This window comes from Ciconia boyciana, chromosome 6 (genome assembly GCF_034638445.1).
Source record: "Ciconia boyciana chromosome 6, ASM3463844v1, whole genome shotgun sequence".
Lineage (NCBI taxonomy): Eukaryota > Metazoa > Chordata > Aves > Ciconiiformes > Ciconiidae > Ciconia > Ciconia boyciana.
The window spans coordinates 14,848,082-14,860,993 of record NC_132939.1 but is presented as its reverse complement, the minus strand read 5'-3'; the positions used below and the strand labels follow the sequence as shown (position 1 = coordinate 14,860,993).

The 12,912-nt window shown below is 36.7% G+C and overlaps 1 protein-coding gene across 1 annotated transcript in view; it reads right to left on the bottom strand.

Moving 5' to 3' along the window:
- INSC (INSC spindle orientation adaptor protein) overlaps positions 1-12,912 on the bottom strand; it is a 106,014-nt gene that overhangs the window by 14,717 nt on the left and 78,385 nt on the right. The window contains exons 7-8 of the mRNA XM_072865136.1: positions 7,532-7,703; positions 5,307-5,485 (exon numbers count right to left, since the gene is read on the bottom strand). Coding sequence (XP_072721237.1) covers positions 5,307-5,485; positions 7,532-7,703 — 351 coding nt within the window. The remainder of the gene's footprint in view (positions 1-5,306; positions 5,486-7,531; positions 7,704-12,912) is intronic.

The following is a 12,912-nucleotide window of genomic DNA, read 5'->3' as shown; positions in this document are numbered from 1 at the left end:
CTCAAAATTATTAGTGTTGAAGAGGGAGAGTCAGTGTTGGACCCCTGAAATGTAACAATCCATAACATTGATCACATAATGCCAGTCAATACTGTTACTTATATTTTTATATTGTTCAAATGTATATGCAAAGACAGAGATAACCAGTTAAAAAGAAAGAAAGGACATCAGGGAAGCGGTTACAGTCTTACACAGAAAACTAATTAGGATATCAATGATATAATGGCATGGTTTAAATTCAGATACAGTCATGTGGCTTTTGGCCTAATTTTCATTTTTGCATCTGTTACTGGCAGTCTTGTTTCTTGTTTAATTTCTTAAGGTTTTTAAAATAACTTAATTATGTAATTTATCACCTCTCTTTCTAGCTATATTAGTTGAAAACATGTTTTCTCAGTGTGAGCTAGTCAATACTGGAAAGAATCACACAATTTTAGTGTATAGTTTACCAACCACAGTTCACAGCCAGAACACTGAGAGGCAAGGCAATTCTAACCACTCATCTAGTCATCATTATACTAACGTCAGAGCTGGATATTAACAAAGACCTGTGCAAGAAAACTGTGCAGATACCCTTTTATGACCTAGTTGTCCTTTTGTCCTGTGTTGCATTTTTACCCACAGTATGTAAATCTACAAAAGTGTGCAGAAAGGATGTGTAAGCATGCAGTTGAACCATTTGAGACTGTTAAATGTTACTTGCAGCTGATCTTGAAAACAATTTTCAAGAACTAGACAGGAAGCTTAGGTCTACTGAAGTCAGACCTGACAGAGGCAGACCACTGAGCTTTGCTCCTAACCCTGTCACTGGCTGCTTGTGTAATGTGCCATAGATGATTGAGTCCCAGGGTACCACATGCATTTCTCTGGGAAAGACCAGCTGATGGCTCAGCAGTGGAAGGGGTTGATCCAACCAGGAGAGGGAGCTCCCCCTTTCATACTTATTTTGCTCCAAGAAGAGAATTTTAAAAAGCATAAACGAGGACTCTTCAACTGCCTTCCCCCTGGCCAGCAATGATTTTGTCTTCTTGTCTTCTTGTCAGATATAAGGAAGACAGGCACCTAACATGAGCTGCACTGCTCAAACTCTACTTCAAGCTCCCTGTTCTTGTTAGCCCATACTGGCTCCCATACATAAGGGAAAATTTGGTCAGCAATTTTACAAAATGGAGTCGGGAATCCCAGAGTCTTCATGACAACAAGCAGAAACAAAAAGCAGTCGGCAAGGAGTAAAAAATTCCCCAGTATTCAAGAAACTCAGCTTGAGAAGTAGTACTGCAAGTTCCTTTCATCCAGGCAGGGATTTTCAAAAGAAGTCTAAAGACCTGTTAATATTCTTCTTGTTAAAAACACTGCTCTCACAGTCTTTCACTGGGTGTTAGGCAACATTTAAAAATCAAAACTTCTTTATGTTAAAGTAACATCTGTCTCTGCTCTTTCCCTACAATCTCCCATGTAAGAGAAAAAAGGGGGGGAAAGGCAACAAAAGGAAAATGCAAATGCCCTGAAAAAAATGGAAGAGCAGAGAAAAGGATCTGGAACCTAGAGGAAGAATATTATTAAGGGTTTCAAATCTTAAATGAGACAGAAGGTCTTAGCTTCAAAGCCTGCAGCATTTCCCAAACACCAAGAAAACAGTAAAGAATTTAGCAGGGAAAAAGCAGCAACCATTTCCATTTTCTCCTTCCAACTTAAAAGCCTTTCTCCACCTCAAACTTTTTTGAAACATAATTCACTGATTTTAGACCTAGAAATAACAACTTTAAAATTGATGTGTTCACTGCACATTAATTCGTTGTCTGCCTGAATAACAGAAGACCAGAAGCTGTTAGACTGTACCTCCACAGCTTCACAGGTAAGGTGAGAATACTAGCAAAACTGAAGAGACAAGTGGGAATGCAGAGATAAAAATTTTATTATACATAAACATTCTGTGCACAAAAATACATATTTCATATTTTTCTATATAGAGTCTAAGATGATGGTTAAACTAAAGAAGGCTCTGAATGATAAGGGGTTTGGCTAAATCCTTCTTCTGACACTGCTTAAACTCCATTAAGACATCTGACTGTATACATTACACTGCTGAATTTAGGCATGAACCCTTCTGAAAGGATATTTTGATGCTCCTTTGAAGTAAAAAAACTGCTATCCAGAAAATAAGTATCTGCAGCAAGGAAAAGAACATGGCACATTCATACCCATTTTGACCCAAAACTAGAGACTAAGGCATCTGGAAATTATTGCTTTATCTGACGACTCATACAAATTATTTTGTTATAAAACTAAGCAATCTCAATGTAATACTGCTGGTTACAGAAGCAATATGTGCTTCTATAAAATGGACAATTATTATCTTGTTCATCATTAAGTCCAGCACTCAGTTCTAGATTTCTTACATGACCTAATCTAACACTGCCTGGGAAAATAAAGAGGAAGGATGTCAGTTTTCAGACAGTGAAGGCAGGAAAGGTTTGTTATCATTTGCACACAAAAGTTTTTCAGAAGTCAAAAGACAGAACACTTTAGAGGTGCTTGAGCAGAAATATGCTTTCTGCAGGCAACACATAATGCATCCAGCATCCAGCTCCTGGGCAGAATGTTATTTATTTATACCATCATGGAGGGTGATAACTAACCAGTGCTAGCTGTCCTTAGAAAGGTTGTATAGAAGGACATACTGTGACTTTAAGATGAGATAAAACGGCACAAATGAAAACAAAACTCACTGTTCCTTTCTTGCATTTCAGCCATCTTTCTCCCATTTTTGGCTTATAGTGAGCATGCTTCAGTCTATTTTAGCAAATTACAATTTTCTTAAATCAGCAGTAATGCTAAAGTAATAATGTATTTAGAAATACTGGATAGTTTTCTATAGGATAACTGTGTTACTTAAATTAAAGCTCTGTATGAAAAACAGGCCATTTAAGTTTGAGGGGTTCTTTCATAACATTTTATGGTAATTAGACCATATTTTGTTGTATTTGATATGAATCTTATTCTTACTTTGTTTAATTGTTTCAACATATTAGTATAGCTTAATTCTGATTCATCTATTTTACTGGCCAGGATGACTTGATCATTCAGAATGGATATTAGTCCATAAAAATGTTTTCCACAGTGGTTTCATATTCCAAAATAAAACCTTGAATAAAAAATTTCCAAACCTACTCAACTTTAATCTACATAGCCTTAGGCAACTGTCTACTGGCTGGGACATAATAATACATATAATGGGAAAAGTTAGTAACTATATTATGTACCTAAAAGGAATTGAATATACATATATCATACATATAACATACATATATCAAAAGCCAAAATGGCAATTTAAAATACCCTTATAAAATATAGTATTTTAGTGTTGTTTTTCTCTCTAGCTGAGTGTGTTTGCCTCATTGCAACAACTAGGCACAGAGCAAATTAAAAAGCAAAATATTCCATAAAACTGTCATAATTGGCAGACACCCTCTCCCCCCAAGTGTAACACTGAAACAAGTACCCTTTTGAAAGGTGAGCAATCTACTCAAACACACACTTTTTCAGGAATTCAGAGGAAGACTTCTCTTAAGGCGGTTGCATTACCAAAACTGCTTGACTAGCAACACTGACAGCTCTTCAAGACAAGATGAGCAGCACTCAGATTCCACCTGAGCATCAGGTGCTCAGTAACAGAATAACACAAGGCAGGATTTCATAATCCCCATTGCTGCAGAAATAACAAGGAGTCAGCTCAGAAGCTTACTGCAGCACACCACAGAAAACATCACACCTTTCTGATCTAGTTTTTCATTCCAAGAAGGAATATAAGGGGCTACTGGGGATGAAATGTCCTCAATTCTTGGAAGGAAGCCATTCAGTTCTCTGTTCCTCTAGCTAATGAGATGTCCTGCAAGCTGCAAAAGGCCTGGAACTAGTCTGTTACCTAGTAAAGTCATACATATTTCTTTAAACATCTGCCTTCCTCATACAAAGAAGGGGCTTGCTGTACTACCCACAGAGCAAACTGCAAACTCACAGCTGACAGCAGAATTAAGATGAGGGCATAAATAAATAAGGAAATCAAAACTATAAGAGCATACAGGAGGAATAAAAAAAGAACATGAAGAATTTTTCATATGTAATAATAGTATACAGCCATGTCAAACACCACAGCTGATGTCCTTGACTTTGCCCAAAGAGCAATATAGTAATTATGGCTTAACTCCATCTTTTCATAAACACTCCTGAGCTGGAATAGTACCAAATGCTCTTAATATAAGCTAAAGCAGCCCTAGTAACCCTTCTAGAACACCAATAATCACTTTCTAATGTCCCTTGTGCCTTGATTTCCATGAAAGAAAGATACACAGAGTTTTCTGTGGCAGTGCAGATCCCAAGTCTACCATAAATCATCTTTTGGCTACTTCAGAGGTAGGAAGGGGATGGGCTTGTGAGGCCTGAACTACAGACTTTTAGTTATTTTCACAATGTCTCATAAACAGAAGTAGGTTAACAGAGCTGAGTAGCAACCTCCATCCCTTAGTAATAACTACTGAAACCCTCAAGCCTCATACTTGCTACTCTGCTGAGGTGAAATTCATCACTGAGATGCCAAATAAGCAGTGCCTCTGCAGCACCCCATTGCATAGCAGTACCTGAGAGGAACAAAAGAATTCCCTCTGACTTCATCTGTGCATTAGCACAAACCTTTAATTTTCCGTGTCTCTTTACTAAAAAAAATGGTGAAAAAGAAAGGGAAATGCAAAAGTACATCAGCGGTATTTGCCAGTAAAACTTGCAAACCATTTACCACACAGTTAGGGCTTGATCCAAAGCCCACCAACGTCAATGGGCTGAGGATCAGATCCTTATTCAACTTTTGGAGCTAATTTATCTTTGAACTGTCAATTGTATATTTAGGCTGCAGTCTCCATATATATCTTATTTGCCTCAAAGCTCTGTCCAGTCACGTTTTGAATACCTCCAATGATGGAGATTCCACAGCCTCTCTGGAGATTCCCCAGCCTCTCTGGGCCTCTGTGTCACTGTTTGGCCATCTTCATGATGAAAAAAAAAAATCTAGTATCTTAGAAATATGGAACTTTTTTTTTCCCCAAAATCGCATTAAAAGCTGTCATATTTCATAATGCTCATAATAAAAAGGAACAGAATCAGATAAAGAAAGAGCCATATATTGAAAAGAACCAAGAATAGAAGACATGAAAGCAACTTGGATTTGACTATGTCAAAACAGACATAGAGCTGAAACCTGTTGACTTTTACACAAATGTGCTCAGACAGCATCTTCCTGAGAAACTGCTCACCTGATCTCGGGAATATGGAGTATCCACTATGTGTTTGTCTGAACATGCTGCTAGAAGAATCTTCATTGCATTTAACTGGAGTAATATTTCACAAGCCATGGTATCAAAGAAAGTAATATTGGCAAGAGCTGCTGAAGCCAGCAGGAAAACTTCACCAGACGAGGCTTCTTGGCACAGTTCTAGGAATGCAGAAAACAACTTGAATAAAAGTCATTCCTTCATTGCAAAAAGAATGGTGAGGTGTTTCAAAGCGATATTTAAGCATCTGCAACTTGCATTAGTAATCTTAGTATCTAAGACCAAGCTCATAATCATCAAGATAAAAATAAAACAAAACAAATAAAATAATCTTAATTTTGTCAATTATATAATATCTCATATTGCTAGGGTAAGTTATAAGCAATATTAACATTAGGCACCTTCATCTGAACCACAAAAGCAGGGAAAGATGGTAAATATGAACCTAGACACCAAGTGTTTCTAACATTCATCCAGTTAATGAGATGGTCTACCTAGTATACCATTCTACAGGGAATATTCCACTGAATGTTGTTCAACATCAAGCTTGATATAACTGCATAAAATGGCAGGAAATACATAAAATACAGGAGGCAGAAGGCTACAGTAACTGATCCATAAGATAATCATTTTGCTATATATCCTATTCTTTAGAACAAGATACGTATACATGCTGCCTATCTCTAAACCTATTTCTCTATAGTCAAAGATCATCCTGCATATTTTCCAGTTTCAATAAGAAGTACTGAAGACACAGCTCCCTTTTAATTCCTTGCACACATGTATTTTAACTAAGAACTGAATCACCTGACAATTGGATTTCAACATGGTTTAAAAATTAAACATATTACAGTAATTCAATTACTGAGTTATAAATATTACAAGGAAACTCATGTGTGATTACTGAAAGGGCTCTTCCAAAGTTATACATGTTCTATTTTTAATGCTCATATTTCTTGGGCAGAGTATATACTACTAAAATTCCTGTGGAACTTAAACAATGACAATTGAGGAAATGCTCCACCTGCTAATATCTTCTGGATAGGCTGTTCAGATTGTCCCTTGACTGTGGTACACTGTAATAACCTGAAAAATCATCTTAAATATTTAAGTCAGGTCAGATGCCTCTAGCAGTCTAGCTACAGCAGAACCAAGCTCAGCACAGGTTAATTCCAACCACTGGATTCAGGGCAGGTTCAGGGCAGAACCATCAATATTTGTTGCTGGACAGTCTGGTCATCAGGAATAAATTGTTTCCTTGATTTCTGCAGCACTAGTTCTGTTTGGGCATATTGAAGAATGCCTAAATACGTCTCAGATAATTCCCAGCCACTGCAGAATCCTCAAGCATTGGCACTACTATACTCTTTTCTTGTTCTATTTAAAAAAAAAAAAAAAACACATGAAAATTGAAGTGCTGTAGTTTACTATAACCATTGGGCTCAGTAGAGAAATATCCATACGTATTGATCTATTATACATGAGAAATCAAACTAGATGACCCAAACTGTACTTTCTGACATGAAGCTCTGGGACACTGAATTTCCAGATCAGGGAGAAGAAGAGAATGCTTGACTGAAAGCTTCTAGTATTTGAAATGGATGGAGCACAGTGCCAGAAATAAGAGATTCCACTCTTTAGAAGGTCATGAGAAATATCATCTTATTTTTCTGAAGTGTCCTCACTGACCCAGGTTAAGGAAAAGCTTGCTGTTACCTTTGCCTCATTTTACCATGGATCAGAGGTCTAGACAAGAAAGACAGATCTTTTATTTTCTTGTAACAATGCCCATGGATTATAATATAGTGTACTTTTCCTCTGAAGTATCATACAAATGTAGATGCAGTGGTGAGCTTGAGTTCTAGCCAGTTTAGAAAATACAACAGGCATAAAGGTTAGCAACTATTAGAAACTGCTCTTTTACAGAAAAACATGGGAAAAGAGGATACTTTGCTGAGTCTTTTCTGTGGCTCTAATGGTAGAATTTCACACAGATAGTACTTTGACAAATATGCATAAACTCTATTGAAATATGGACTGGAGTAAAAAATGTTATGTCATTGCAGAATGCCCTTATTCACTGAGTTCTTTTATCTGTTAAGGAAAGAAAGGCAAACATTATTTAGGGAATATTTCTAATGAAAGAGAGTCCTACCCCAACCTGTCATTTTAACTGGAAAGACTCAGAAGTCTCATGAAGAACTTACTGACAAGTGCTGTTACAATTTCTTCCATATTTTCCAGAAAGCTGCTGAGATGTTGAGTGAACGTGAGATGTGGAGATGTGATCTGTGCAATTACTGCCGCTGCTTCTGCATGAGTAGCTTCGGAATGAGTGTTATCAGTAAGAATGTCGGCCAGGCACAGTATCCCGTCAACCTATGGAAAAACAATAGGTATAGGTTGGAAATACTTCAGGAAATACTTTTGCAACCAAAGATGGGTTTACAGTTCTCTTTTCTTGGCTGTGGCTAAACTACTCAGTTTATTTCAAAAATGACTTTAACTTGGTGGCATTTATGATATAAGAAGTTTCAATTTAGCAAATATAAATTAATTCAGCATAAAAGTCTGTTGACTAGCAAAAAGTCTTGCATTTCCTTCTCCCTTAACATTTCTGCTGAGTTGATTTTGGTCAATCAAACAAGTATTTTCTGACAGACATCTCAAGTTAAACATTAATCCAAAAATAAGTTCTGATAAGCAAATGCTAACTGCTACTATGCCACAGCCTCATTTTAGCTCTTGTCTGAGTGTGTCCCACTGCGAGACTCGAGCCTGAGTGTGCAGTAAGTTCTTGACAGACGTATTTTTTTGCCACTTTTTTCTGAATTTGTTACAAAGCCAATGCAGGATCAAAAAAATACTATTCAGGAGAGACCCTGGCCAAACTGCACCTGATGAGTTTGCACAGCTATCACATTAAAGCTAGGTTCATATATTCCTTGCTTACCTAGAGGAGAAACAGAAAAATGAGTAAAATGTATACAGGTTTATGCTTTTAGAGTGTCTGAAGTGTTCTAAGCTCATTCCTTACACAGTTTAGGCAGATACTTCATACATGCACACCTTGCCCTGGGTTATAGGAGACCCATTGACACAATGAAAGACTGCAACAGAGCATAGCCAATGGGATAGCTTAAACTGCAGAAACGTATCATCTGTTAACAACCAAACCCAGCAAAGGAAGGTTCTCTGTAGACAAGGACATAATCTGTGAACTTTCAAATTAACAGGACTATGTTTCTCCTCCTGTTTAACATATCCCTGAATAATTCACCACATTGTCAAGCAGGTAGGTAGATGTGCTTAGAGGGGACAGAGCATGAAGGTTTATATAATTAATTACGGACATGTTTATGTCAAATCCACATAAATTCTCTAATTAAAATCTTTATATAAATGAAACATGTAACTATATGAACAGTTTACAAATGATCAGAGCTTTTAGAAATTTCATTGAGTAACTGTTTTAAAAACTGGCCTTATTTATTTATTTGTTTGAAGTTCTGAAAAAGTGTGGGGTCAATTGGCTTATATGTTGCTTGGACACATTATAGGTACAAAGAGGAGTTATGAAGGCTTAGCACTGAAATATACTTTAACAGTCAAACAAAAACAAACCTACATTTGTGTTGTACGCTCACCAAGACTCTCTCTCAGGTCTGTTGTTCAGACTGCATTCTCTGTCTCTTCAAAGCTTCCTCAGAACATGCATGTTAAGTCCTATCCATTATCTCCACAAAGGGTATTTAGCAAATCTCTTATTCACATTTTTGTTATTTATTGATACAGAATGTTGAGTTATCTTAATTACTTATCATGCAATGGGCATGAATTAAATTATTTGATAAGCACTGACAGTTACTGTATTTTACAAGAAAAGCTCTCAGATTGATGGGAGCAAAAATTACCCTCTGGAAGATCATTCATTGGGATGCACTTTTTAATAGGCAATAGACTATATCATTGGAACTCTAATAACATAGATAGATACAAAAGAAATTATATCTTTATTTTTCCTCAGATTACAAATGGGATTTAGTATAGAAGCTCAAGTACTGGAAACAAGAGGAAGAATAAATTTTCAACATTAAACTTTTTCTTGACAAGCTTTCAACATTAATCTACCTACAGCAAAATATTTCCTCCTAGTTATGGCAGAATTCTACAGCTTGAAACAGCAGATTCACATAATTCACTTAGCTTCAAGGTATATTAATAGATCTCAGTGTCAAGAATTAATATATGTCCTCACAAGATGATTTAGTAGCCAAAGTGTGCTAGACAACATCATATGCAAAACCCCCCAACTTTGTCACCTTGAAACCTCCCCAGATCACACCTTGTCTGGGGTCCGAAGGATGCTAATAACAACAGTCAGTATAAAAAGTTAAATATATTCCAAGGCATTCAAAAAATACTTCACAAGAAACTTCTTCTAAGATCTGGTAACAGGATACAGAACTCTTCAGCTCTAAATTTATTGGTTAAAATTCACTTGTCCAACTCTTATTCAATGACCTCAACAAAATTACTTTAGAGTAGTTGTATGCTATTTCAGAACAAGTAATGGCTTATGAAAGACAGGTACAAGCAAATGGTTAGATTTTTCCATCACCACGGTTTATATGTACACTATAAAATACAAGCTTCTAACAATACAAGGGCTGTACTCTACTTTTAAATTACATATTTGACTTTTTTACTTGCTAAGTAATTGGTTTTGGAAATTGGGAGTTGCTGATTTGTAAACAGAAGTGGATATATGTTTTTATTCAGCACAAAGATAAAATATATATTTTGGATCCATGAAAGCCAGCACTAGTTGGTTTTTCTCCTTTTCTTCAGAATCATGTAAAATACTAACAAATTCAGTGTAGAATTTGCTCTATACACCTTTGTCTCCCATCTTAAATATAGAAAATAAAATAATTCTACTCCAGCAGGCAACCCCATTTGTAAGTGTCTAGCAATAAATTTTAAAATGACAGGGGAACAATCTAATAAAAGCACTTTAACATCCAAAAAGAAATTGCTGCTCAAAGCATTTTTATAATTAGCTTTCACACTGAAAGGAACTTTGGATGGCTGCCCTGTTTTCTGTTTAATTTCGGTGAAGTAATCAGCTAAATGTCAAATCTGTTCATCACCTTGGCAATACAAAAGAACCAGTTAGCCAGATAATGCAAACAAATGAATTCCATGAATGCAACAAGATGCTGTGTAGACCCTGCATTTGAGGAATGGCGTTCAGTAAATGCTTGATCACTAATATTTCAATATTGATAACTGGAAAAATGCCAGGAACTTACATCCTTATGAGCATAGCCCTGTTACAGAAACTTAACCCAAGTGACAAAATAAATACGTGACTGCTTTACTGCATAGATCAAGTCTTCTGAAAGGAAATAATTTATTTTCTCTGCAACAGGAATGAATGAGTTCTGAGGCAGCCCTCTTCTTTCTTCAGTATACCTGTTCTTCCTCCTAAAAATATTAAATAAAACTAGGCATCTGTTAAAGATACCAATACAGAACTTGGGATGAATTGCATTAATGACTTCGTGATTTGAAGTATTACACACAGCAACAGTCTTAACTCTCTGCTTTCCACAAGGAGGTTCAAGGCAGGCTTTCCATGCCACTCTGGGAACCAAGACCCATTGCCTTCTTTTTAATAATGTCTGTCTTCATTTGTATAAAATGCTGCTGAAGGCCTTTTCTCATACTATGACTTTCTCTAACATTCCTGTTTGCCCACTCTTAACACTCAGATGATCTCTACGTCTTGGTAAACTTTCTCAAAGGTTTTTTTTGCATTCTCTAAATTGATCTCCCAAGTCATCTTGCTGAGATTGGAAATCCTTACAGGCTATTGGCTGATTTCCTACTGTCAAATCCATGGATAACACTATCAGCCTACAACTGATTGCTTCTGGTAAGCAGCACCAGCAGGTTCCAAAACAGTTTTAAAGGAAGAATGGAAGGGAGGTGTTGAGATCTAGATATAAGACAGCAAATGTGGACATAAAATCTCAAAGGGGATCGCCTTTTAAACATTGTTTCAACCTTCCCTGTAGGGTAGAGGAGAATTTCAAAAGCAGAGGCTGCATCAAGCAGTCAAGAACTGACAGATCAGAGTTGTGTTTGTTTTATCCTTTCACACATGCTGTGTATTAGCACCTCCAACTTGGAGCTAGAACAAGTTAACTATATAGGTGAAGACATGAACATTAGCAGACAATAGAAACTGCATAGCTGGATAAAAACCCAAACACATTAAAATTTATGGGATGAGGAAGAGGGAGACAGAGAAAGAAGGAAGGAAAAATTATCATATTCAGAAAATGTTTGAATCCCCTTCTCAGCATTCTTTGAACACAGTCTACTTCACTCCCCAAACCACTGCATGAACCATGAAGTCACTTCACTATTCTGCAACTCCATTGAAAATGTCATCCAGCAGAATCCATATACTGTTATTTTGATGACTTGTTACTCATGAAATGAATTCCTGATCATCAAGGCTGAGGTATATCCTATGTCAACTTCTATAACTTAATGTGCACCTGTAGAAGGCCTACAAGTCTTGTTTAATTTCTATGTCGAAAGAAAGGAAGGGAAAAGGACAAAAGTATTCTACCTTGCACACAATGATCTTTCATATTTGAAGAGTTTCCCTGCCAAGTGCTCTGCAGATAAAAACTGCCTTAGCTTCACTAACTGAGAACTGTGCTGATTTATACCAGATTAAGATTTGGTCAGCTATTTTTAAAGTGAGATGATATATTAATAGAGTGATGCCATTAAAATGTCCACAAATACTATTCCAAGTAATCAAAGCTAGTGCAGGAATTCCATGGCAGCAGCAGTGACCAGTGAACAAAACTGCAATGATTTTTCTAACTACTGCTGTACAACAGTGGCCATGGGACCTAATTGATAAGCCATATTGTATACTCTACGGAATAGTGTGGGGCTGAATAAAGGTTGAATGGTTCCCATCTCAGTAGCTTTAAAACTGCTGGCAATAACCTTTGTATCTAAATTGGCTGTGACTGGGTGCTTTGGTTCATGGCAACTTCAACTAAAGCTTCCCTTTTAAACTTCCCTCCTTCAGAATGTGGTCAAGCTAATGAAGAGCTATTTGTTCTTGCTTGTGTTTAGCCATCAAGTGGCAGTGTGAAGATGATCTGATCTATATGAGGAATATTGTTATATGGCGTGAAAAAAAGATATCTCAACCTTCTCTCTCAAAAAAAAAAAAGGAGATAGTTGGCTGTATCAGCTTGAAGGGTGCATTAAATGTGGCAATGCCTAAGTAGCAACCTTGCGGCCATGCTGCAGGAAGAAACAAACTGCAGATGATGAAATAACAAGTTCCTTATTCTGGGCTGACTAGGAGTGAAAGGATAAATAGTATGTAAACCTTTTTTCCCTACAAAACCTAGGGAAAGCAGTCAAGCAGTCACCTCACAATGCATGTTCTTTGGCACTCAGAGATGCTCTAAGCTTGTTGCAGATAAAAAGTACAACTATTTGTCAAAGAGGTAATAGAGAATAAGTCATTTTACAGAAAGGATGG